General features: G+C 51.3%; 1 protein-coding gene across 6 annotated transcripts in view; it reads left to right on the top strand.

The window, feature by feature from the left end:
• LOC138662793 (uncharacterized) overlaps positions 1-24563 on the top strand; it is a 177831-nt gene that overhangs the window by 109140 nt on the left and 44128 nt on the right. For 3 of the 6 annotated variants that reach the window (XM_069748742.1, XM_069748741.1, XM_069748740.1), the window contains exons 6-7: positions 17826-17923; positions 18232-18378. In XM_069748742.1, coding sequence (XP_069604843.1) covers positions 17826-17923; positions 18232-18378 — 245 coding nt within the window. Of the gene's footprint in view, positions 1-17825; positions 17924-18231; positions 18379-23174; positions 23367-24563 lie in introns of all 6 variants that reach the window. The other 3 variants (XM_069748738.1, XM_069748736.1, XM_069748739.1) reach the window with 2 other exon arrangements.

Raw genomic sequence — 24563 nt, 5'->3', positions numbered from 1 at the left:
CCAGCTCAGGGCTCACACTCACTTCCTGAGGTAACTTCCAGCTCAGGGCTAAGACACTTCCTGAGGTAACTCCCAGCTCAGGGCTCACACATACTTCCTGAGGTAACTTCCAGTTCAGGGCTCACACAGACTTCCTGAGGTAACTCCCAGCTCAGGGCTCACACAGACTTCCTGAGGTAACTCCCAGCTCAGGGCTCACACTCACTTCCTGAGGTAACTTCTAGCTCAGGGCTAAGACACTTCCTGAGGTAACTCCCAGCTCATGGCTCGCACATACTTCCTGAGGTAACTCCCAGCTCAGGGCTCTCACATCTCCTGAGGTAACTTCCAGCTCAGGGCTCTCACACTTCCTGAGGAAACTCCCTGCTCAAGGCCTACACACTTCCTGAGGTAACTCCCAGCTCAGGACTCACACATACTTCCTGAGGTAACTTCCAGCCCGGGGCTCACACACACTTCCTGAGGTAACTTCCAGCTCAGGGCTAAGACACTTCCTGAGGTAACTCCCAGCTCATGGCTCGCACATACTTCCTGAGGTAACTCCCAGCTCAGGGCTCACACATACTTCCTGAGGTACCTTCCTGCTCAGGGCTCTCACACTTACTGAGGTAACTCCCAGCTCAGGGATCTCACACTTCCTGAAGTAACTCTAAGCTCAGGGCTCTCACACCTCCTGAGGTAACTCCCAGCTCAGGCCCCCGCACAGACTTCCTGAGATAACTCCCAGCTAAGGGCTCACACTCACTTCCTGAGGTAACTTTCAGCTCAGGGCTAAGACACTTCCTGAGGTAAATCCCAGCTCAAGGCTCACACATACTTCCTGAGGTAACTCCCAGCTCAGGGCACTCACATCTCCTGAGGTAACTTCCAGCTCAGGGCTCTCACACTTCCTGAGGAAACTCCCAGCTCAGGGATCTCACACTTCCTGAGGTAACTCCCAGCTCAGGGCTCTCACATCTCCTGAGGTAACTTCCAGCTCAGGGCTCTCACACTTCCTGAGGTAACTCCCAGCTGAGGACTCACACACTACCAGAGGTAACTCCCAGCTCAGGGCTCACACAGACTTCCTGAGGTAACTTCCAGCTCAGGGCTCACACACACTTCCTGCGGAAACTTCCAGCCCGGGGCTCACACATACTTCCTGAGGTAACTTCCAGTTCAGGGCTCACACAGACTTCCTGAGGTAACTCCCAGCTCAGGGCTCACATTCACTTCCTGAGGTAACTTCCAGCTCAGGGCTAAGACACTTCCTGAGGTAACTCCCAGCTCATGGCTCGCACATACTTCCTGAGGTAACTCCCAGCTAAGGGCTCACACTCACTTCCTGAGGTAACTTTCAGCTCAGGGCTAAGACACTTCCTGAGGCAACTCCCAGCTCAATGCTCACACATACTTCCTGAGGTATCTTCCAGTTCAGGGCTCACACAGACTTCCTGAGGTAACTTCCAGCTCAGGGCTCACACACACTTCCTGCGGAAACTTCCAGCCCGGGGCTCACACATACTTCCTGAGGTAACTTCCAGTTCAGGGCTCACACAGACTTTCTGAGGTAACTCCCAGCTCAGGGCTCACACTCACTTCCTGAGGTAACTTCCAGCTCAGGGCTAAGACACTTCCTGAGGTAACTTCCAGCTCAGGGCTCTCACACTTCCTGAGGTAACTCCCAGCTCAGGGATCTCACACTTCCTGAGGTAACTCCCAGCTCAGGGCTCTCACACTTCCTGAAGTAACTCCCAGCTCAGGGCTCGCACATACTTCCTGAGGTATTTCCCAGCTCAGGGCTCGCACATACTTCCTGAGGTATTTCCCAGCTCAGGGCTTGCACACTTCCTGAGGTAAATCCCAGCTCAGGGCTCTCACACATCCTGAGGTAAGTCCCAGCTTAGGGCTCACATACACTTCCTGAGGTAACTCCCTGCTCAGGACTCACATACTTCCTGAGGTAACTCCCAGCTCAGGGATCTCACACTTCCTGAGGTAACTCCCAGCTCAGGGCTCTTATAGACTTCTTCAGATAACTCCCAGCTCAGGGCTTTGACACTTCCTGAGGTAACTCCCACCTCATGGCTCTCACACTTCCTGAAGTAACTCTAAGCTCAGGGCTCTCACACCTCCTGAGGTAACTCCCAGCTCAGCCCCCCGCACAGACTTCCTGAGATAACTCCCAGCTAAGGGCTCACACTCACTTCCTGAGGTAACTTTCAGCTCAGGGCTAAGACACTTCCTGAGGTAAATCCCAGCTCAAGGCTCACACATACTTCCTGAGGTAACTTCCAGTTCAGGGCTCACACAGACTTCCTGAGGTAACTCCCAGCTGAGGGCTCACAGACTTCCTGAGGTAACTCCCAGCTTAGGGCTCAAACTCACTTCCTGAGGTAACTTTCAGCTCAGGGCTAAGACACTTCCTGAGGTAACTCCCAGCTCAAGACTCACACATACTTCCTGAGGTAACTTCCAGTTCAGGGCTCACACAGACTTTCTGAGGTAACTCCCAGCTCAGGGCTAAGACACTTCCAGAGGTAACTCCCAGCTGAGGGCTCGCACATACTTCCTGAGGTATTTCCCAGCTCAGGGCTTGCACACATCCTGAGGTAAGTCCCAGCTTAGGGCTCACATACACTTCCTGAGGTAACTCCCAGCTCAGGGATCTCACACTTCCTGAGGTAAATCCCAGCTCAGGGATCTCACACTTCCTGAGGTAACTCCCAGTTCAGGGCTCTCATAGACTTCTTGAGATAACTCCCAGCTCAGGGCTTTGATACTTCCTGAGGTAACTCCCAGCTCATGACTCACACACTTCCTGAGGTAACTCCCACCTCATGGCTCTCACACTTCCTGAGGTAACTCCCAGCTCAGGGCTCACACACACTTCCTGACGTAACTTCCAGCTCAGGGCTCACACAGACTTCCTGAGGTAACTTCCAGCTCAGGTCTCTCACACCTCCTGAGGTAACTCCCAGCTCAGGCCCCGCACAGACTTCCTGAGGTAACTCCCAGCTAAGGGCTCACACTCACTTCCTGGGGTAACTTTCAGCTCAGGGCTAAGACACTTCCTGAGGTAACTCCCAGCTAAGGGCTCACACATACTTCCTGAGGTAACTTCCAGTTCAGGGCTCACATAGACTCCCTGAGGTAACTCCCAGCTCAGGGCTCACACTCACTTCCTGAGGTAACTTCCAGCTCAGGGCTAAGACACTTCCTGAGGTAACTCCCAGCTCAGGGCTCACACATACTTCCTGAGGTAACTTCCAGTTCAGGGCTCACACAGACTTCCTGAGGTAACTCCCAGCTCAGGGCTCACACAGACTTCCTGAGGTAACTCCCAGCTCAGGGCTCACACTCACTTCCTGAGGTAACTTCTAGCTCAGGGCTAAGACACTTCCTGAGGTAACTCCAAGCTCATGGCTCACACTGACTTTCTGAGGTAACTTCAAGCTCAGGGTTAAGACACTTCCTGAGATAACTCCCAGCTCAGGGCTCACACATACTTCCTGAGGTAACTTCCAGCTCAGGGCTCACACATACTTCCTGAGGTAACTCCAAGCTCAGGGCTAAGACACTTCCTGAGGTAACTCCCAGCTCAGGGCTCGCACAGACTTCCTGAGGTAACTTCCAGCTCAGGGCTCTCACACCTCCTGAGGTAACTCCCAGCTCAGGCCCCGCACAGACTTCCTGAGGTAACTCCCAGCTAAGGGCTCACACTCACTTCCTGAGGTAACTTTCAGCTCAGGGCTAAGACACTTCCTGAGGTAACTCCGAGCTCAGGGCTCACACATACTTCCTGAGGTAACTTCCAGTTCAGGGCTCACACAGACTTCCTGAGGTAACTCCCAGCTCAGGGCTCACACTCACTTCCTGAGGTAATTTCCAGCTCATGGCTCGAACATACTTCCTGAGGTAACTTCCAGCTCAGGGCTCACACAGACTTCCTGAGGTAACTCCCAGCTCAGGGCTCACATAGACTTCCTGAGGTAACTCCCAGCTTAGGGCTCACACACACTTCCTGAGGTAACTCCCTGCTCAGGACTCACACACTTCCTGAGGTAACTCCCAGTTCAGGGCTCACACACACTTCCTGAGGTAACTTCCAGCTCAGGGCTCACACACACTTCCTGAGGTAACTCTCATCTCAGGGCTCACACATACTTCCTGTGGTAACTTACAGCTCAGGGCTCACACTTCCTGATGTAACTCCCTGCTCAGGGCTCGCACATACTTCCTGAGGTAACTTCCAGCTCAGGGCTAAGACACTTCCTGATGTAACTCCCAGCTCAGGGCTCGCACATAATTCCTGAGGTAACTTCCAGCTCAGGGCTGACACATACTTCCTGAGGTAACTTCCAGTTCAGGGCTCACACAGACTTCCTGAGGTAACTCCCAGCTAAGGGCTCACACACAGTTCCTGAGGTAACTCCCAGCTAAGGGCTCACACACTTCCTGAGGTAACTCCCAGCTCAGTGCTCACACTGACTTCCTGAGGTAACTCCCAGCTCAGGGCTTGCACACTTCCTGAGGTAACTTTCAGCTCAGGGCTAAGACACTTCCTGAGGTAACTTCCAGCTCAGGGCTCTCACACTTCCTGAGGTAACTCCCAGCTCAGGGCTCACATACTTCCTGAGGTAACTTCCAGTTCAGGGCTAAGACACTTCCTGAGGTAACTCTCAGCTCAGGGATCTCACATACTTCCTGAGGTAACTTTCTGCTCAGGGCTCTCACACTTCCTGAGATAACTCCCTGCTCAGGGCTCTCACACCTCCTGAGGTAACTTCCTGCTCAGGGCTCTCACACTTACTGAGGAAACTCCCTGCTCAAGGCTTACACACTTCCTGAGGTAACTTCCAGGTCAGGACTCACACACTACCAGAGGTAACTCCCAGCTCAGGGCTCACACAGACTTCCTGAGGTAACTTCCAGCTCAGGGCTCACACACACTTCCTGAGGAAACTTCCAGCCCGGGGCTCACACATACTTCCTGAGGTAACTTCCACCTCAGGGCTCTCACACTTCCTGAGGTAACTCCCTGCTCAAGGCTTACACACTTCCTGAGGTAACTTCCAGGTCAGGGCTTACACACACTTCATGAGGTAACTCCCTGCTCAAGGCTTACACACTTCCTGAGGTAACTCCCAGCTCAGGACTCACACACCTCCTGAGGTAACTCCCAGCTCAGGGCTCACACACACTTCCTGAGGTAACTCTCATCTCAGGGCTCACACTTCCTGAGGTAACTCCCTGCTCAGGGCTCACACACACTTCCTGAGGTAACTCCCTGCTCAAGGCTTACACACTTCCTGAGGTAACTCCCTGCTCAGGGCTCTCACACCTCCTGAGGTAACTCCCAGCTCAGGACTCTCTCACCTCCTGAGGTAACTCCCAGCTCACTCAGGCCCCATACAGACTTCCTGAGGTAACTCCCAGCTCAGGGCTCTCACAGACTTCCTGAGGTAACTTCCAGCTCAGGGCTCACACACACTTCCTGTGGTAACTTACAGCTCAGGGCTCACACTTCCTGAGGTAAATCCCAGCTCAGGGCTCACACACACTTCCTAAGGTAACTCTCATCTCAGGGCTCACACATACTTCCTGAGGTAACTTCCAGCTCAGGGCTCGCACTTCCTGAGGTAACTCCCTGCTCAGGGCTCACACACACTTCCTGAGGTAACTCCCTGCTCAGGGCTCGCGCCTCACAACTCCTGACGTAACTCCCTGCTCAGGGCTCTCACACCTCCTGAGGTAACTCCCAGCTCACTCAGGCCCCATACAGACTTCCTGAGGTAACTCCCAGCTCAGGGCTCACACACAGTTCCTGAGGTAACTCCCTGTTCAGGGCTCTCACACCTCCTGAGGTAAGTCCCAGCTCAGGACTCACACACTTCCTGAGGTATCTCCCAGCTCAGGACTCACACACTTCCTGAGGTAACTCCCAGCTCAGGGCTCACACACACTTCCTGAGGTAACTCCCAGCTCACTCAGGCCCCATACAGTCGTCCTGAGGTAACTCCCAGCTCAGGGCTCACACACACTTCCTGAGGTAACTCCCAGCTCAGGCTCTCACACTTCCCGAGGTAACTTCCAGCTCAGGGCTTACACACACTTCCTGAGGTAACTCCCAGCTCAGGGCTCTCACACTTCCTGAGGTAACTTCCAGCTCAGGGCTCACATACTTCCTGAGGTAACTTTCAGCTCAGGGCTCTCACACTTCCTGAGGTAACTTCCCGCTCAGGGCTCACACACTTCCTGAGGTAACTCCCAGCTCAGGGCTCTCACACTTCCTGAGGTAACTTCCAGCTCAGGGCTCTCACACTTCCTGAGGTAATTTCCAGCTCAGGGCTCACACACTTCCTGAGGTAACTTCCAGCTCAGGGCTCACACACTTCCTGAGGTAACTTCCAGCTCAGGGCTCTCACACTTCCTGAGGTAAGTCCCAGCTCAGGGCTCTCACACTTCCTGAGGTAACTTCCAGCTCAGGGCTCACACACTTCCTGAGGTAACTTCCAGCTCAGGGCTCTCACACTTCCTTATGTAACTCCCAGCTCAGGGCTCGCACACTTCCTTATGTAACTCCCAGCTCAGGGCTCGCACACTTCCTTATGTAACTCCCAGCTCAGGGCTCGCACACTTCCTGATGTAACTCCCAGCTCAGGGCTCACACACTTCCTGAGGTAACTTCCAGCTCAGTGCTTACACACACTTTCTGAGGTAACTTCCAGCTCAAGGCTCTCAGACTTCCTGAGGTAACTTCCAGCTCAGGGCTCACATACTTCCTGAGGTAACTTTCAGCTCAGGGCTCTCACACTTCCTGAGGTAACTTCCCGCTCAGGGCTCTCACACTTCCTGAGGTAACTCCCAGCTCAGGGCTCTCACACTTCCTGAGGTAATTTCCCGCTCAGGGCTCTCACACTTCCTGAGGTAATTTCCAGCTCAGGGCTCACACACTTCCTGAGGTAACTTCCAGCTCAGGGCTCACACACTTCCTGAGGTAACTTCCAGCTCAGGGCTCTCACACTTCCTGAGGTAACTCCCAGCTCAGGGATCTCACACTTCCTGAGGTAACTTCCAGCTCAGTGCTTACACACACTTTCTGAGGTAACTTCCAGCTCAAGGCTCTCAGACTTCCTGAGGTAACTTCCAGCTCAGGGCTCACATACTTCCTGAGGTAACTTTCAGCTCAGGGCTCTCACACTTCCTGAGGTAACTTCCCGCTCAGGGCTCTCACACTTCCTGAGGTAACTCCCAGCTCAGGGCTCTCACACTTCCTGAGGTAATTTCCCGCTCAGGGCTCTCACACTTCCTGAGGTAATTTCCAGCTCAGGGCTCACACACTTCCTGAGGTAACTTCCAGCTCAGGGCTCACACACTTCCTGAGGTAACTTCCAGCTCAGGGCTCTCACACTTCCTGAGGTAACTCCCAGCTCAGGGCTCTCACACTTCCTGAGGTAACTTCCAGCTCAGGACTCGCACACTTCCTGTGGTAACTTCCAGCTCAGGGCTCACACACTTCCTGAGGTAACTTCCAGCTCAGGGCTCACACACTTCCTGAGGTAACTCCCAGCTCAGGGCTCACACTTCCTGAGGTAACTCCCAGCTCACGCTGGCCCCATACAGACTTCCTGAGGTAACTCCCTGCTCAGGGCTCTCACACTTCCTGAGGTAACTTCCAGCTCAGGGCTCTCACACTTCCTGAGGTAACTCCCAGCTCAGGGATCTCACACTTCCTGAGGTAACTCCCAGCTTAGGGCTCACACACACTTCCTGAGGTAACTCCCTTCTCAGGACTCACACACTTCCTGAGGTAACTCCCAGTTCAGGGCTCACACACACTTCCTGAGGTAACTTCCAGCTCAGGGCTCACACACACTTCCTGAGGTAACTCTCATCTCAGGGCTCACACATACTTCCTGAGGTAACTTCCAGCTCTGGGCTTGCACTTCCTGATGTAACTCCCTGCTCAGGGCTCGCACATACTTCCTGAGGTAACTTCCAGCTCAGGGCTAAGACACTTCCTGATGTAACTCCCAGCTCAGGACTCGCACATAATTCCTGAGGTAACTTCCAGCTCAGGGCTGACACATATTTCCTGAGGTAACTTCCAGTTCAGGGCTCACACATACTTCCTGAGGTAACTTCCAGCTCAGGGCTAAGACACTTCTTGAGGTAACTCCCAGCTAAGGGCTCACACATAGTTCCTGAGGTAACTCCCAGCTAAGGGCTCACACACTTCCTGAGGTAACTCCCAACTCAGTGCTCACACAGACTTCCTGAGGTAACTCCCAGCTCAGGGCTTGCACACTTCCTGAGGTAACTTTCAGCTCAGGGCTAAGACACTTCCTGAGGTAACTCCCAGCTCAGGGCTCAAACAGACTTCCTGAGGTAACTTCCAGCTCAGGGCTAAGACACGTCCTGGGGTAACTCCCAGCTCAGGGCTCACATACTTCCTGAGGTAACTTCCAGTTCAGGGCTAAGACACTTCCTGAGGTAACTCTCAGCTCAGGGATCTCACATACTTCCTGAGGTAACTTTCAGCTCAGGGCTCTCACACTTCCTGAGGTAACTCCCTGCTCAAGGCTTAAACACTTTCTGAGGTAACTCCCAGCTCAGGGCTCTCACACCTCCTGAGGTAACTTCCTGCTCAGGGCTCTCACACTTCCTGAGGAAACTCCCTGCTCAAGGCCTACACACTTCCTGAGGTAACTCCCAGCTCAGGACTCACACACTACCAGAGGTAACTCCCAGCTCAGGGCTCACACAGACTTCCTGAGGTAACTTCCACCTCAGGGCTCTCACTCTTCCTGAGGTAACTCCCTGCTCAAGGCTTACACACTTCCTGAGGTAACTTCCAGGTCAGGGCTTACACACACTTCATGAGGTAACTCCCAGCTCAGGGCTCTCACACTTCCTGAGGTAACTCCCTGCTCAAGGCTTACACACTTCCTGAGGTAACTCCCAGCTCAGGACTCACACACCTCCTGAGGTAACTCCCAGCTCAGGGCTCACACACACTTCCTGAGGTAACTCTCATCTCAGGGCTCACACTTCCTGAGGTAACTCCCTGCTCAGGGCTCACACACACTTCCTGAGGTAACTCCCTGCTCAAGGCTTACACACTTCCTGAGGTAACTCCCTGCTCAGGGATCTCACACCTCCTGAGGTAACTCCCAGCTCAGGACTCTCTCACCTCCTGAGGTAACTCCCAGCTCACTCAGGCCCCATACAGACTTCCTGAGGTAACTCCCAGCTCAGGGCTCTCACAGACTTCCTGAGGTAACTCCCAGCTCAGGGCTCACACACACTTCCTGAGGTAACTTCCATCTCAGGGCTCACACATACTTCCTGTGGTAACTTACAGCTCAGGGCTCACACTTCCTGAGGTAACTCCCTGCTCAGGGCTCACACACACTTCCTGAGGTAACTCCCTGCTCAGGGCTCACGCCTCACAACTCCTGAGGTAACTCCCTGCTCAGGGCTCTCACACCTCCTGAGGTAACTCCCAGCTCACTCAGGCCCCATACAGACTTCCTGAGGTAACTCCCAGCTCAGGGCTCACACACAGTTCCTGAGGTAACTCCCTGTTCAGGGCTCTCACACCTCCTGAGGTAAGTCCCAGCTCAGGACTCACAAACTTCCTGAGGTATCTCCCAGCTCAGGACTCACACACTTCCTCAGGTAACTCCCTGCTCAGGGCTCACTCTTCCTGAGGTAACTCCCAGCTCAGGGCTCACACACACTTCCTGAGGTAACTCCCAGCTCACTCAGGCCCCATACAGTCGTCCTGAGGTAACTCCCAGCTCAGGGCTCACACACACTTCCTGAGGTAACTCCCAGCTCAGGCGCTCACACTTCCCGAGGTAACTTCCAGCTCAGGGCTTACACACACTTCCTGAGGTAACTCCCAGCTCAGGGCTCTCACACTTCCTGAGGTAACTTCCAGCTCAGGGCTCACATACTTCCTGAGGTAACTTTCAGCTCAGGGCTCTCACACTTCCTGAGGTAACTTCCCGCTCAGGGCTCACACACTTCCTGAGGTAACTCCCAGCTCAGGGCTCACACTTCCTGAGGTAACTTCCAGCTCAGGGCTCTCACACTTCCTGAGGTAATTTCCAGCTCAGGGCTCACACACTTCCTGAGGTAACTTCCATCTCAGGGCTCACACACTTCCTGAGGTAACTTCCAGCTCAGGGCTCTCACACTTCCTGAGGTAACTCCCAGCTCAGGGCTCTCACACTTCCTGAGGTAACTTCCAGCTCAGGGCTCACACACTTCCTGAGGTAACTTCCAGCTCAGGGCTCTCACACTTCCTTATGTAACTCCCAGCTCAGGGCTCGCACACTTCCTGAGGTAACTTCCAGCTCAGGGCTCACACACTTCCTGAGGTAACTTCCAGCTCAGGGCTCTCACACTTCCTGATGTAACTCCCAGCTCAGGGCTCACACACTTCCTGAGGTAACTTCCAGCTCAGGGCTCTCACACTTCCTGAGGTAACTCCCAGCTCAGGGATCTCACACTTCCTGAGGTAACTTCCAGCTCAGTGCTTACACACACTTCCTGAGGTAACTTCCAGCTCAGGGCTCTCACACTTCCTGAGGTAACTCCCAGCTCAGGGATCTAAAACTTTCTGAGGTAACTTCCAGCTCAGTGCTTACACACACTTCCTGAGGTAACTTCCAGCTCAGGGCTCTCACACTTCCTGAGGTAACTTCCAGCTCAGGGCTCACATACTTCCTGAGGTAACTTTCAGCTCAGGGCTCTCACACTTCCTGAGGTAACTTCCCGCTCAGGGCTCTCACACTTCCTGAGGTAACTCCCAGCTCAGGGCTCTCACACTTCCTGAGGTAATTTCCCGCTCAGGGCTCTCACACTTCCTGAGGTAACTCCCTGCTCAGGGCTCACACAGACTTCCTGAGGTAACTCCCAGCTCAGGGCTCTCACACTTCCTGAGGTAACTTCCAGCTCAGGACTCGCACACTTCCTGTGGTAACTTCCAGCTCAGGGCTCACACACTTCCTGAGGTAACTCCCAGCTCAGGGCTCACACTTCCTGAGGTAACTCCCAGCTCACGCTGGCCCCATACAGACTTCCTGAGGTAACTCCCAGCTCAGGGCTCTCACACTTCCTGAGGTAACTTCCAGCTCAGGGCTCTCACACTTCCTGAGGTAACTCCCAGCTCAGGGATCTCACACTTCCTGAGGTAACTTCCAGCTCAGGGCTCACACTCTTCCTGAGGTAACTTCCAGCACAGGGCTCTCACACTTCCTGAGGTAACTTCCAGCTCAGGGCTCTCACACTTCCTGAGGTAACTCCCTGCTCAGGGCTCTCAAACTTCCTGAGGTAACTCCCAGCTCAGGGCTCTCTCACACTTCCTGAGGTAACTTCCAGCTCAGGGCTCTCACACTTCCTGAGGTAACTTCCAGCTCAGGACTCTCAGACTTCCTGAGGTAACTCCCAGCTCAGGGCTCTCACACCTCCTGAGGTAACTCCCAGCTCAGGGCTCTCACACTTCCTGAGGTAACTCCCAGCTCAGGGCTCTCACACTTCCTGAGGTAACTTCCAGTTCTTGGCGGTTCAAGCTGCCTGAGGGAGCAGACACTACTGCTCTGATCAGTTTTCCATGGAAGTCCACGCTAAGGGGCATCTTTCCACATAATCTCCTCCACCAAGGAGTTGAGCCTCATCCTGTCAGGAGAGATAAGGCTGCACGAGTGCTCTCCTGCATGCTGGTTATCCTGTTTGCGTCTAGCTAGGACAAGTTCCACATAGCTGCTTTGCCACTGACTTTGTTTAGCATACCCCCTGTGAAAGGGAATGGTAGGCCCAAAACTGTGAGTACTTCCTCACTTTAGTGTGTTTCTACGGAGAGCCAATCTGTGAATATCAGTGGAATATTTCATGGACTGCGCCTAACACTTCCTCTAATAGCAAGTGAGGAGAACTCTGCTCCAGCCGCCCTGGTCGGCCATAACCTCGCTTGTCTCATGAGATAATCACTACTTTCATATGCACAATTTACTGTGAACTATGCCTTTAACCCCTTAAGCCCCAAGAGTGGTTTGCACGTTAATGACCGGGCCAATTTTTACAATTCTGACCACTGTCCCTTTATGAGGTTATAACTCTGGAACGCTTCAACGGATCCTGGTGATTCTGACATTGTTTTCTCGTGACATATTGTACTTCATGATAGTGGTAACATTTCTTTGATATTACTTGCTTTTATATGTGAAAAAAAAAACGGAAATTTGGCAAAAATTTTGCAATTTTCCAACTTTGAATTTTCATGCCCTTAACCCCTTCATGACCTTGGGATTTTCCTTTTTTCGCTCCCCTCATTCCCAGAGCCATAACTTTTTTGTTTTTCGTCAATATGGTCATGTGAGGGCTTATTTTTTGCGGGACGAGTTGTACTTTTGAATTACATGATTGGTTTTACCATGTATTGTACTAGAAAACGGGAAAAAAATTCCAAGTGCGGTGAAATTTCAAAAAAAAGTGCAGTCCCACACTTGTTTTTTGTTTGGCTTTTTTACTAGGTTCACTAATTGCTAAAATTGACCTGACATTATGATTCTCCAGGTCAGTACCAGTTCATAGACATCTAACATGTCTAGGGTTCTCTTTTATCTAAGTGGTGAAAAAAAATCCAAACTTTGTTAAAAAAAAAAAAAAAAATTGTGCCATTTTCCGATACCCGTGGCGTCTCCATTTTTCATGATCTGGGGTCGGTTGAGGGCTTATTTTTTGCGTGCCGAGCTGAAATTTTTTAACGATGCCACTTTTGTGCAGATACGTTCTTTTGATCGCCTGTTATTCCATTTTAATGCAATGTTGCGGCGACAAAAAAACCTTAATTCTGGCGTTTCTAATTTTTTTTCTCGCTACCCTGTTTAGCGATCAGGTTAATGCTTTTTTTTAATGATAGATCAGGCGATTCTGAACGCAGCGATACTAAATATGTGTAGGTTTGATTTTTTTTGTTATTGTTTTATTTTGAATGGGGCGAAGGGGGGGTGATTTAAACTTTTATATTTTTTTTATTTTTTTCACATTTTTTTAAACTTTTTTTTTTTTTTTTAAACTTTTGCCATGCTTCAATAGCCTCCATGGGAGGCTAGAAGCTGCCACAACTGGATCGGCTCTGCTGCATAGCAGCGATCATCAGATTGGATTTCACTCTTTATGCGTCCAATGTTTTGGAATACCCTATGCTAATGGAGTCCCTCTTTAAGGATTCAGCTCCCTTCTAGTAATGTATGCTTTGTATTTTAAATGTTTATAAAGTGATATTTTAACATAAAGTACTACTTTGTAGATCATCCCTTAGTGATGTTTGGTCCACGTTACAGTGATAGAAAGTATAAAAGATATTATAAAGGAGACAATTCGTATGTACATTACAGATTACAAAATAAAATAGGATTAACGTGGAAAAGAGATACAAGTCATTATGTCATGGTATCATCTTGGCTGGCCTGTGGTTTAGGAGGATAAATACATCCAGATGCATAGAACAGCTTTGCCGAGCTGGTGTTAGCTCACTTCTTGGGCCAAGACTAACTCAGCAGGCGTAAAGATATGCCCTCTCATCGTGATATCACTATGTGGGCTGAGTAATGATATGCACTCTTTCCTCAGAATTTACGTTTTTGAATCCATCTAAAAAAGGCATTCCTGAGTGAGAAGGGAGGGGGGAACGAGTGGTTAGAGGGGATTGGTCATCTGCATTTTAAAAGCCACAACCTACTCACACATTAGTATCAAGTTGCACAGGGTCTCTGCCATAGGGCTTTGTTTGTGGTATGAGCGAGTGCGGGGGGGAAGGGGGTCAAAGCTGCAGTGTGTGTCTGATATGGTACTTTCGAAAACTAATCTCACACTAAGACACTGTTACATTATCGTGACAAAAAACCCCATAAGTGACCCCATATTCAAAACTAGACCCCCCAAGGAACTTATCTAGATGTGTTGTGAGACCTTTGAACCCCCAAGTGTTTCACTACAGTTTATAACGCATAGCCGTGAAAATAAAAAATCTTTTTTTCCACAAAAATGATTTTTTTTAGCCCTCAGTTTTGTATTTTTCCAAGGGTAACAGGAGAAATTGGACCCCAAACAGTGTTGTCCTATTTGTCCTGAGTACGCTGATACCCCATATGAGGGGGTAAACCACTGTTTGGGCGCACGGCAGAGCTCGGAAGGGAAGGAGCGCTGTTTTACTTTTTCAACGCAGAATTGGCTGGAATTGAGATTGGACGACATGTCGCATTTGGAGAGCCCCTGATGTGCCTAAACAGTGGAAAACCCCCAATTATAACTGAAACCCTAATCCAAACACACCCCTAAACCTAATCCCAACCATAACCCTAACCACACCCCTAACCCTGACACACCCCTAACCCTAATCCCAACCACACCCCTAACCCCAACTCACCCCTAACCCTAATCCCAACCCTAACCATAACCACAACCAAACCCCTAACCCCAACACACCCCTAACCCCAACACACCCCTAACCCTAATCCTAACCATAACCCCAACCACACCCCTAACCCCAACACACCTCTTACCCCAACACATCTCTAAACCCAACACACCCCTAACCATGACACACCCCAAACACTAATCCCAACCATAAATGAATTCCAAACCCTAGCCCCAACCCTAACTTTAGCCCCAACCCTAACTTTACCCCCAACCCTAACTTTACCCCCAACCCTAACTTTTTGCCCCAACCCTAATTTTATCCCTAACCCTAATGGGAATATAGAAATAAATACATTTTTTTAATTTTATTATTTTTTCCTAACTAAGGGGGTGATGAAGGGGGGTTTGATTTACTTTTATAGCGAGATTTTTAGCGGATTTTTATGATTGGCAGCCGTCACACACTGAAAGACCACATTTTGAAAGCTATAATTTTTCCATATTTTGGTCCACAGAGTCATGCCAGGTCTTGTTTTTTTGCGGGACGAGATGATGTTTCTATTGGTTTTCGGGCACATGACATTTTTTGATCGCTTTTTATTCCGATTTTTGGGAGGCAGAATTAATAAACACCAGCAATTCATGAATTTCTTTTATACTGTTCCACGTTTGGTAAAATTGATAAAGCAGTTTTATTCTTCGGGTCAGTACGATTACAGCGATACCTCATTTATATCATTTTTTATGTTTTGTCGCTTTTATACAATAAAAACTATTTTATATAAAAAAAACATTATTTTTGCATCACTTTATTCTGAGGACTATAACTTTTTTATTTTTTGGCTGATGATGCTGTATGGCGGCTCGTTTTTTGTGAGACAAGTGTTGTGAGTTCTGTTTTTGGGCTCCCTCTGGTGGTTACTGATGGTACTGGGTGATTTGTGTTCTGCTGTCTCTGGTGTCCACCTGTTCTATTAGGATTTGGGAGTTTCCTATTTAACCGGGCTTTCTTGTCATTTCCCGGCCGGCTATCAAGGTTATCAGAGTGTTTTGTTACCTCAGCTTCTGGCTTCAGTAATCTTCAGGACAAGCTAAGTTTTTGATTTTCTTGTTCCACGTTTTGCTTTATTTTTGTCTTGTCCAGCTTGCATATAATTGTTTCTTTGCTGCTGGTTGCTCTAGCGGGCTGTAATTGCTCCTCATGTTCCATGAGTTGGAACATGAGTTCAAGTAATTACAGGATGGTTTTTTGAAGGGTTTTTTGCTGACCGCGCAGTTTACTTTTGTATCCTCTGCTATCTAGTTTTAGCTGGCCTCATTTTGCTGAATCTATTTTCATACTGTGTATGTGCCTTCCTCTCATTTCACTGTCATATGTGGGGGCTGCTATTTCTGTGGGGTATTTCTCTGGAGGCAAGAGAGGTCTGTGTTTCTTCTAATAGGGGAAGTTAGATCTTCGGCTGGTGCGAGACGTCTAGGATCAACGTAGGCACGTTCCCCGGCTATTGTTATTTGTGTGTTCAGGTTTAGGGTCGCGGTCAGCTCAGGTTCCATCACCCTAGAGCTCGTTGGTGCTTGTCCTTTTGTGATTCCCTGCCATTGGAATCATGACAGACAAGATGATGTTTTCAGTGGTACCATTGTTATTTATATCCGTCTTTTTGATCATGTGTTATTCCACTTTTTATTCAGCGGTATGATGATAAAGCGTTGTTTTTTGCCTTGTTTTTTATTTATTTTTTTACGGTGTTCACTGAAGGGGTTAACTAATGGAACAGTTTTATAGGTCGGGTTGTTACGGACGCGGCGATACTAAATATGTGTACTTTTATTGTTTTTGTTTTTTTACACAAAGAAATGTATTTAGTGGAACAATATTTTTTTTTCTTTATTTAGGAATTTTAAAAAATATTTTTACACGTTAATTATTTTTTTTTTTTTACATTTTTACATTGACCCAGCGATCTGACAGGCAGTGCAGGAGGCTTGCTGGCACCTGTTCTCAGCAGGCACTGACAAGCCACCTCCCTGCAGGACCCTGAAGGACCCAGGGGCCATCTTGGATCCAGGGGCCTGCAGGGAGGAGGCCTTCGAAATAACGCGATCACATCGAGTTGTTCTGAGGGTCTCAGGGAAGCACGCAGGGAGCCCCCTCCCTGTGTGATGCTACCCTATGCCGACGGAACTCTGCGATCTTATTTGATCGCAGTATTTTAGGGGTTAATGTGCCGAGAGTGGTCCGTGATTGCTCCTGGCACATAGTGCCGGGTGTCAGCTGTGATAATCACCCATTAGCTCGGCTGATCGCATATGACGTACTATCCCTTCCATGGGAATTAAGTCCCAGGTCACATGGACGGGATAGTACGTCCGATGGCAGAAAGGGGTTAAGAGAGAGATTGGACCCCGTTACCTCTTTCAGTAACATTGTTATGTTTACAAGTTCACCTGTGTGTCTGGCTGCTTGAGATTGCACCAACATCACCACGGGCGCCCCAAAACCTCTACCCAGACACCAACACTACAGGAGTGCCTCGGGGGGTCCTATACGATCCACAAGTGCCACCTCCCGCTATTGACAATTGTGGACATGAGAGAAGTGTTGAGGGGTCCAGCGACCCACTTCAGCTACCATGACATCATTATCTGCTGCCAGTGGGACTACATGCTGGCCTTTCTGCAACATCTGGCACCTCCCCAGTGGCCCACTTCAACTGGTTTACCGCAATAGAGAGGAGCCAGAAGACCTCAGGTTCTGATTTCTCCTACTCCTGCACTGATTAGAAGCACTTCACCTTCATATTAAACAGTGCAGGTTTCGTCTAGCAAGGCAGAGGTTAATCTGTTTCAGTTGAAGCTCCTGGAAGATTGCTTGACTGATGCTTTCAGCTGTTTAGAGTTGGCCGCTCCTCTCTCCTACATATACTGGCCCGTCAATCAGGAAATGCCAGTTGGTTTTTCATATCCTCCATTCCCCGGTAAATACTTCTGTTATATATGTCACTATATTTGTATGTTTGGTATTTTCCTGTATCCCTGTTCGTATTACCTTGTTAGTCTGGTTGGTATATTATGGTACACATTTACTCCACTCTTCCCTGTGTAGGGGAAGGAAACGGAATGAAGGCTGATTCTGGAGATAATGCAAGGTACATGGTCAGGCATCTTAGCCATCAGAAGTAATCAGGGGAAAAGGGCGAGCTGCAGCGCCCCTAACGTTAGGGACAGGGAAGGAGCCCATGGACCCAGGACACCCAACAACAAAGTTGTGACACTGCCCTTGGGGGCTGGCATCATTATCAGAGACTGGCATCTTTACTGGGAGATGGCACTGGGAGCAGGCATCATTATCAGGGGCTGGCATTATCGGGGGTTACCAATGGCAGAAGTTGCCCCCTGCTGTGTTTCAGGTATGACATCCCGGAGCTGATCCAGCGTGGCATTTCCGCATCTGATTGGATCCCAAGAGACGACGTCCTCAATAATCCCCCGGAATCTGCAGCACAAGGTGGTAATGTGTGACGTGCGGAACCCTCATATTACATCACCTCTCCACCCACCCCCACAACATTGCCCCTGTACATCCTGTCCACAGGCTGGTGGGGTTGTAGCCAGTGACCCCTGTCCCCTCTACAGGAAGCTTCTCTCTTACGTATAAGTACGATCTGAAGTCCAGCCGAGCTGATCACAGCGGTAATAGGAGACACACCAGCCAGGACCCTCGAGTGTGACATGCCTGGGGGATCACGATCACAATGCGGGTCACATGATCACCGAGCATGACGCCTCAACTGACTAACCATCTCTTTCATGCAGGTGACACAAATTCCGACTCTGTGTTCAGCCACTACCACGGCCCCACATCCCAAATCCTGGTGTCCACTGCACCTGCTGCAGCTCCTGATGCTTCTTCTCCTGCGTCTCCTGTTCTCTCACATGGTGATGAAAGATCCTCCTCTCCTGGTAATCACCTGTGACCCCCTCCTCCCTGCAGCACCACCCACAGCTTCTTCTCCTCTCCACACTACACCTGCAGCTACTGCTCCTCTCCACACTACACCTGCAGCTGCTCCTCCTCTCCACACTACACCTGCAGCTGCTCCTCTCCACACTACACCTGCAACTGCTCCTCTCCACACTACACCTGCAGCTGCTCCTCCTCTCCACACTACACCTGCAGCTGCTCCTCTCCACACTACACCTGCAACTGCTCCTCTCCACACTACACCTGCAGCTGCTCCTCCTCTCCACACTACACCTGCAGCTGCTCATCCTCATCACACTACACCTGCAGCTACTGCTCCTCTCCACAGGACATCTGCAGCTACTCCTCCTCCCTACACTACAGCTGCTCCTCCTCTCCACACTACACCTGCAACTGCTCCTCCTCTCCACACTACACCTGCAGCTGCCCCTCCTCTCCACAATACACCTGCAGCTGCTCCTCCTCTCCACACACCTGCAGCTGCTCCTCCTCTCCACACTACACCTGCAGCTGCTCCTCCTTTCCACACTACACCTGCAGCTGCTCATCCTCTCCACACACCTGCAGCTGCTCCTCCTCTCCACACACATGCAGCTGCTCCTCCTCTCCACACTACACCTGCATCTGCGCCTCCTCTCCATACTACACCTGCAGCTGCCCCTCCTCACCACACTACACCTGCAGCTGCCCCTCCTCACCACACTACACCTGCAGCTACTCCTCCTCTCCACACTACACCTGCAGCTGCGCCTCCTCTCCACACTACACCTGCAGCTGCCCCTCCTCTCCACAATACACCTGCAGCTGCTCATCCTCTCCACACACCTGCAGCTGCTCCTCCTCTCCACACACCTGCAGCTGCTCATCCTCTCCAGACACCTGCAGCTGCTCCTCCTCTCCACACACCTGCAGCTGCTCCTCCTCTCCACAATACACCTGCAGCTGCTCCTCCTCTCCACACACCTGCAGCTGCTCCTCCTCTCCACACTACACCTGCAGCTGCGCCTCCTCTCCACACTACACCTGCAGCTGCGCTTCCTCTCCACACTACACCTGCAGCTGCCCCTCCTCACCACACTACACCTGCAGCTGCTCATCTCCACACTACACCTGCAGCTGCCCCTCCTCACCACACTACACCTGCAGCTGCTCCTCCTCTCCACACTACACCTGCAGCTGCTCCTCTCCACACTACACCTGCAGCTGCTCCTCCTCTTCACACCATACCTGCAGCTTCCCCTCCTCACCACACTACACCTGCAGCTGCTCCTCTCCACACTACACCTGCAGCTGCTCCTCTCCACACTACACCTGCAGCTGCCCCTCCTCACCACACTACACCTGCAGCTGCTCCTCATCTCCACACTACACCTGCAGCTGCCCCTCCTCACCACACTACACCTGCAGCTGCTCCTCCTCTCCACACTACACCTGCAGCTGCTCCTCTCCACACTACACCTGCAGCTGCTCCTCCTCTTCACACCATACCTGCAGCTTCCCCTCCTCACCACACTACACCTGCAGCTGCTCCTCTCCACACTACACCTGCAGCTGCTCCTCTCCACACTACACCTGCAGCTGCTCCTCTCCACACTACACCTGCAGCTCCCTCTCCTCACCACACTACACCTGCAGCTGCTCCTCCTTTCCACACTACACCTGCAGGTGCCTCTCCTCTCCACATTACACCTGCAGCTGCGCCACCTCTCCACACTACACCTGCAGCTGCCCCTCCTCACCACACTACACCTGCAGCTGCTCCTCCTCTCCACATTATAGCTGCAGCTGCTCCTCTCCACACCACACCTGCAGCTGCCCCTTGTCATGGATCCACACCGCTGCCACCAATTTGTCATGAATCCCACCGTGACCGTCACCCCTACGTCATGGATCGGGATGACTTTAGGCCAACAAACGGCTATCGCATGTGCAGGGGGGCTTATCTTAGGTATCCCTCCACTGCTACAATGTGATGAAAAAAACACACACAAGGCTATTGACCTCTTAGTTTACAGCAGGGGCTTATATTAGGTATCCCACTGCTCTTCAATATACCACGAACTGCAGGGATTTATGTATATCTCGCTTTACAGCTCTGCTTGAACTTGCAGCTCTCTGGCGCACCCCTTACCCTCAGGTCAGATTAGATACTGCACCTAGTATAATTAGTCGCCAGAAAGGCTGCCTGCTATGTACTAGCTATTGGGCATGCTGTAGCGAGGCGATATAACTACTCCCACTCAGGAAGGAACAATAATTATCAACGCCACAGTCGCGACAACGACTCCCAACTACCCAGTACAAAGGTATGCTGCCACCAACTTCGATTAAACGGGTCCGAAGCTAACCCAAAACAGTAGCGTAATTCCCTTCAGAAGCTTTAGGGTACATGTTAGAGCATGAAGAACGAATCTAGTATTTTAAATATTTTACTCCATTAAAGATTAAGGCAGTGTTTGTAAAAAGGTATAACAAATGTTACAATATGAGACAATTGAAAATGTGCAAGGTAATTATAAAATAAAGGGATTAAATGAGAAAAGGTAACACTCACATGTTCTCAGGACATTGCAGGCAACCAGGCTAGTGGGTGGCGTTCCCATATGTCCCAATGCATCAGGACTGGCAGTCAGGACTCCTCAGATAAGACTCAGACAGACTCTCACAGACTCTGAAGGCTGGGTAAAGTGGAGTCACTTAAATAACCACAGCCTTGTGTCATCACTAACAGGGCTGGTTTCCTTAGCCCCTCCTATCTCTTCAGTCTTAGTAAATTTAACACAAGTTTGTCTAATGTCTGTATCTCCGCTACAGAACATGTCAGAATCATAACACACCCAGCATTCATCTTGTATTAACTTTGGCATTCTAATGAGACCAAATTTGTGCTATTTGTGATGCACAGTTCCAGAGAAATCCATACTCTGTCCCTGTTAGAACTAGAAGCCCGCGTTTACCGTGACCGATAGACCCGCTGATGGAGATTCACAAACTGGATGTATTATTTTCCTAGCTTAAACCATTGGCCCAATATCTTATCATATTAGAACAAAGACCCTCATGGATTTTGGAGACTTCTATGCCAGTTCTAGCTGGAGGAAAGTTTGAGCCAACACAAGCGATCGTAAAAATTCTTTTGGGAGTGGCATGAAGAGTGAGTTGCTCAAAGTCAGGAATTTACAGCCAGAGCAATAAAAGCTCTTCTACACCCATTGAAAAGAAAAGCTAAATCCTGAAATGAAGGGGGGTCAATGCCCACCCTATAGGTGCTGGCAATGAGAGACTAAAACATATTACATTTCATACAATATCGTGACACCTCCCCCTTTTGGTCTGCGCTAAAGAGGCAGAATCTTTCGGTGCTCCTCCATGCGCACCTCAGCAGGTTCACCCCGGCGGGACAGTCCATCTGCATTTCCATGCTCCCTGCCCGTTTTGTGTTCAATGGTGAAGTCAAACTGCTGAAGGGCAAGGCTCCAGCGTAGCAACCTGCTGTTGGTTCCACACATGACGTTTAGCCAGCGCAGAGGGTTGTGCTCAGTCATCACAGTGAAGGTGTGACCGTACAAGTAGGGCTGCAAGTGCTGCAGGGCCCAGACTATGGCCAGCCACTCCTTCTCGATGGTGGAGTAGGCCACTTCCCTCGGCAAAAGTTTCCGGCTCAGGTACAACACGGGGTGCTCTTGGTCCTCCGAGTCAACCTGGCTGAGCACAACACCGAGGACAAACTCGCTGGCGTCAGTCCGTACCAAGAACGGTCGACTGCTGTCGACTGCTTTCAACACAGGGGCGTTACACAGCACGGTTTTCAATGCCTGGAAGGCCCTCACAGCCGTCGGTCCAGTTGACGATGTGGGGTAGCTTCTTTCTGGTGAGGTCCGTCAAGGGTTTTGCCAGGCTACTATTGTGCTGTACTAGACCTGCAGCTGCTCCTCCTCTCCACACTACACCTGCAGCTGCTCCTCCTCTTCACACTACACCTGCAGCTGCTCCTCCTCTTCACACTACACCTGCAGCTGCTCCTCCTCTCCACACTACACATGCAGCTGCTCCTCCTCTCCACACTACACCTGCAGCTGCTCCTCCTCCCCACACTACACCTGCAACTGCTCCTCCTCTCCACACTACACCTGCAGCTGCTCCTCCTCTCCACACTACACCTGCAGCTGCTCCTCCTCACCACACTACACCTGCAGCTGCTCCTCCTCTCTACAGTACACCTGCAGCTGCTCCTCCTCACCACACTACACCTGCAGCTGCTCCTCCTCTCCACAATACACCTGCAGCTGCTCCTCCTCACCACACTACACCTGCAGCTGCTCCTCCTCTTCACACTACACCTGCAACTGCTTCTCATCTCCACACTACACCTGCAGCTGCTCCTCCTCTCCACACACCTGCAGCTGCTCCTCCTCACCACACTACACCTGCAGCTGCTACTCCTCACCACACTACACCTGCAGCTGCTCCTCCTCTTCACACTACGCCTGCAGCTGCTCCTCCTCTCCACAATACACCTGCAGCTGCTCCTCTTCACACGACACTACACCTGCAGCTGCTCCTCCTCTTCACACTGCACCTGCAGCTGCTCCTCTTCACACGACACCTGCAGCTGCTCCTCCTCTCCACATGACACCTGCAACTGCTCCTCCTCTCCACACTACACCTGCAGCTGCTCCTTCTCTCCACACTACACCTGCAGCTGCTCCTCCTCTCGCATCACCTGCCTCCTCCCTGACCACCTTGTCTCTGTCTTCCCTTCTGTCTCCTGCAGAAGCTGCACTTGGTCCAGACAGAATGAAGCTTTTCTTTCCTGGAGGAAAAGAAAATGACTCTAACTCTATATCCAGCATCTACGATGTCCCCACATCCCGGATCCTAACATTCACTCCACCTGCTGCACCACCTGATACTTCTCCTGCATCTCCTGTTCTCTCACATCGCCATGAAAGATTCTCTTCTCCTGGTAATCACATGTAACCCCCTCCTCCCTGAGGTACCACGTGCAGCTGCCCCTCCTCTCCACACAGCACCTGCACCTGCCCCTCCTCTCTGCACCACCTGCAGCTTCTGCTCCTCCTCCTGCACCACCTGCTTCTACTCCTCCTGCTGTGCCACCACCTGCTGCTCCTTCTCCACCACCTGATTCTACTCCTCCTGCTGTGCCACCACCGGCTGCTCCTCCTGCTGTGCCACCATCTGCTGCTCCTCCTCCTGCACCATCTGCGTCTACCCTTCCTGCTGTTCCTCCACCTGCTGCTCCTCCTGCACCAACTGCTTCTACTCCTCCTGCTGTTCCACCACCTGCTGCTCCTCTTCCTGCACCACCTGCTTCTACTCCTCCTGCTGTGCCACCATCTGCTGCTCCTCCTGCTATGCCACCATCTGCTGCTCCTCCTCCTGCACCATCTGCATCTACCCTTCCTGCTGTGCCTCCACCTGCTGCTCCTCCTCCTGCACCACCTGCTTCTACTCCTCCTGCTGTGCCACCACCTGCTGCTCCTCCTCCTGCACCACTAGCTTCTACCCCTCCTGCTGTGCCACTACCTGCTGCTCCTCCTCCTGCACCACCGGCTTATACCCCTCCTGCTGTGCCACCACCTGCTGCTCCTCCTGCACCACCTGCTTTTACTCCTCCTGCTGTGCCACCACATGTGGCTGCTCCTCCAGCACCACCTGCTTCTACTCCTCCTGCTGTGCCACCACCTGCTGCTCCTCCTCCTGCACCACCTGCTTCTTCTCCTCCTGCTGTGCCACCACCTGCTGCTCCTCCTCCTGCACCACCTGCTTCTACCCCTCCTGCTGTACACAACCTGCTGCAGCTCCTTCTGTGCCACCTGCTTCTACTCCTCCTGCTGTGCCACCACCTGCTGCTCCTCCTGCTGCACCACCTGCTTCTACTCCTCCTGCTGTGCCACCTGCTGCTCCTCCTGCTCCACCTGCTTCTACGCCTCCTGCTGTGCCCCCACCTACTGCTCCTTTTCCTGCACCACCTGCTACTACTCCTCCTGCTGTGCCACCTGCTGCTCCTCCTGCACCACCTGCTTCTACTCCGCCTGCTGTGCCACCCCCTGCTGCTCCTTTTCCTGCACCACCTGCTTCTACTCCTATTGCTATGCCACCACCTGCTGCTCCACATCCTGCACCACCTGCTTCTACTCCT

Source organism: Ranitomeya imitator, chromosome 2 (assembly GCF_032444005.1).
Source record: "Ranitomeya imitator isolate aRanImi1 chromosome 2, aRanImi1.pri, whole genome shotgun sequence".
Classification (NCBI taxonomy): Eukaryota; Metazoa; Chordata; class Amphibia; order Anura; family Dendrobatidae; genus Ranitomeya; species Ranitomeya imitator.
Note: the sequence above shows the minus strand (reverse complement) of the source record. Positions and strands in the feature narration are given on the sequence as shown.